The sequence below is a fragment of the Coffea eugenioides genome, chromosome 2, assembly GCF_003713205.1.
Source record: "Coffea eugenioides isolate CCC68of chromosome 2, Ceug_1.0, whole genome shotgun sequence".
Classification (NCBI taxonomy): domain Eukaryota; kingdom Viridiplantae; phylum Streptophyta; class Magnoliopsida; order Gentianales; family Rubiaceae; genus Coffea; species Coffea eugenioides.
The window spans coordinates 2,809,885-2,812,315 of record NC_040036.1 but is presented as its reverse complement, the minus strand read 5'-3'; the positions used below and the strand labels follow the sequence as shown (position 1 = coordinate 2,812,315).

The 2,431-nt window shown below is 41.1% G+C and overlaps 1 protein-coding gene across 1 annotated transcript; it reads left to right on the top strand.

The window, feature by feature from the left end:
* Window positions 1-238: 238 nt before the first annotated feature.
* On the top strand, window positions 239-1,707 carry LOC113763249. The gene is made up of 3 exons (XM_027307004.1): window positions 239-553; window positions 1,137-1,204; window positions 1,390-1,707. Exons 1-3 carry the CDS (start codon window positions 277-279, stop codon window positions 1,450-1,452), a joined length of 408 nt encoding a protein of 135 aa, XP_027162805.1. The 5' UTR covers window positions 239-276; the 3' UTR covers window positions 1,453-1,707.
* Window positions 1,708-2,431: the final 724 nt, after the last annotated feature.

The following is a 2,431-nucleotide window of genomic DNA, read 5'->3' as shown; positions in this document are numbered from 1 at the left end:
GGTCGACTAAAAATTATGCCAGCTTGGCTTCATCAGGTTGCTCTATAAAAGCCCGTACGACTCTCCATACCCATGTTATCATGTTTCTAGTTATGACTTCCCTCCAACTCTCGCCCAACACAAGGACATAATAATACTACTACTGCTGCGGATTAGGACATTCACATCTGTTTTTTTAGGAATTTCTGGGGGAAACACAGCCAAGTCCAAGTCCAAGTCCAAGTCCATCGAAAACTAAAAAGCTTTTTTTTTTTTTCCTTTTCCGGCGAAGTTGTGATGGATATGGATGATAGCAATACTGCTACTAGGAAGAACAACGGTAGTAGTTGTGGAGGAGGATCGCCGAGTTGGTGGTGGACAGACGAGAGGCACGTACGTTTCTTGAACTCGATTGAGGCTTCCTTCGTCCGAGCCATGTTTGACCACAACAATAATGCCAGCAACCGTCGTCAGTGTCACAGCCTGCGCCTTGATCGCCCGTTACCTGACTGTTTTGACTCCACCCTAGATGTGGGGAAGGATAGACGACGGAGGCATTCTATTTCTACCTCAGGTATAATAATATAATAGTAATTAATTATATTACTCCCCAGTTTTTCTTATATGTTTGATAGTATAGCAGTAGTATAATATCGCCACTACTACTAACTAGTAACTACTACTTGCCAAGGAGGATAGACTCGAATGTAGTTTCTGTTCTGTTCTGTTCGGCGTAGACCCACATAATATGGTCGGACATTGTTGTCATAATTTACAATAATGATATGATGAAAAGTGTAAGTGGTACTGGTGGGTGGGTAAGAGTAAGATGATCGGGAGGCTTGTGAAAAACCACCATGTATTTCTGGCGCTGCAGCTTCTCTCGCTTTCTTTCTGCATTGTATTATTGATTCCCCCCGTTTGGCTAGAATTGTGACGTTTTACTGGCCATCCAAACAAAACACCTGCCTCATCAAAATGATGATATGTAATTGCAAACTACCGAATATGCCTCCCAGATATTTTGCTTCGCTTTTTCACTGTAGAATATGTATTTTTCCTCTCTCTCTTTTTTTTCTATTATTCTGGGTTCTGGAGAAATTACTACTATGATTTACATATAAAAAACATGTTGGTTTTGCTATCAAACGTGACAGATGCTGCGGAGTACTCATCCAGTGTAAGGACAGACAAGAAAAGTAGACGATTATCTTCACATGATCAGGTTTGCGCTGCTACTTTTATAGCTAGCTGTGGGAAAATACTGCTGATTTTTTCTTTTTTTTTTTTTAATAATTAGAGCAGCCATCCATCATCAGATGAGATGGTCCTTGATCTCCTCATCTTCTTCTTAATTGGGTGACTACTAATGGATGGATTGATTAATGATGGATGGGAGTGTCCTCGCAGGTGGTCCCGCAGCTGGAAGGTGATGATGATGGAATTAAAGATGAGAAAGAGAAAGAGGTGTAATAACCGTAAACGACCACCGGCACCGGCTGGAGGAATTCAGATTTATCCTCCTTCCGCCCCGACCCACTTTTATCTTCTAAGACTACTATTAATAGTAGTAGTAGTATTATTTAGTGACTTTTGTGCCCCGCTCTTTTTTTTATTTTATTTTTTTATTTATAAAAAAAATGTTTGTCATGTATATAATCAGTTCCTTCCAAGACTAGCATGAGTATCTTGCAGGATGCAGAAGACCAAAATCCTTTACTAGCGTTTTGTCCAAATTCGCTCATGGAATGGCATTTTGAGACTATCTGTCGTAGGCGCCCTGATACGTTATAGAAAACCCATGCCCTGATGGATGGATGGAACAATGACATCGAAATTCATATGGGTTCATGGGACAAAACAACAAACACCAAGTTGTAAAAAGTTGGAACTGTACTAATTGGTTTCAATACAGACCTTTTGAACATGAGACATGCAAAAAGCTGGCCCCCTTACGCTAGAATGAATGTCCAATCGACAGCGTTGATCTTGGAGAAATCCTTTTCCTTCTGCAATGGCATCATTTTAGATCTTACCTGTAACGCAATGGATGGATTAACACGCAAGAGGCGAAGGGGTTAGCTGTTGACAAGTGGGCTTACGGTTTCTTTTTTCCTACTTAAATTTCTTCTCCAGTTTCCGGCCGGCGACATTGGGCCTTAACTATTCACATGCTGATTGTGTTTGGCATGATCTAAGTGCTAAACTCCGATGCTTGGACCCGCATGGAAACAAGTCTTATCTGTTCTGCTTCTGCGTCAGACTTTTACAATTCTGGACTCTTCCACCTGAGCTCCACCATTCATGTCAGCTCGTATATTGTAAAATTTACTACTGGCAGTGGCACACCTTTTTCTTTATCAGACTTCTGTCTACGACACTGCAATGACGAATTGCACCGAGCAATATCCTGTCGTCTTTGGAGCAAAAACTTGTGTAGAACGGTCTACAA

Excerpts from the sequence above, each read along its gene's own strand:
- LOC113763249 (XM_027307004.1), top strand. The coding sequence starts at position 277 with ATGGATATGGATGATAGCAATACTGCTACTAGGAAGAACAACGGTAGT. Across the intron at positions 554-1,136 it reads GCATTCTATTTCTACCTCAG|ATGCTGCGGAGTACTCATCC; the intron begins GTATAATAATAT and ends CAAACGTGACAG. Across the intron at positions 1,205-1,389 it reads GATTATCTTCACATGATCAG|GTGGTCCCGCAGCTGGAAGG; the intron begins GTTTGCGCTGCT and ends GTGTCCTCGCAG.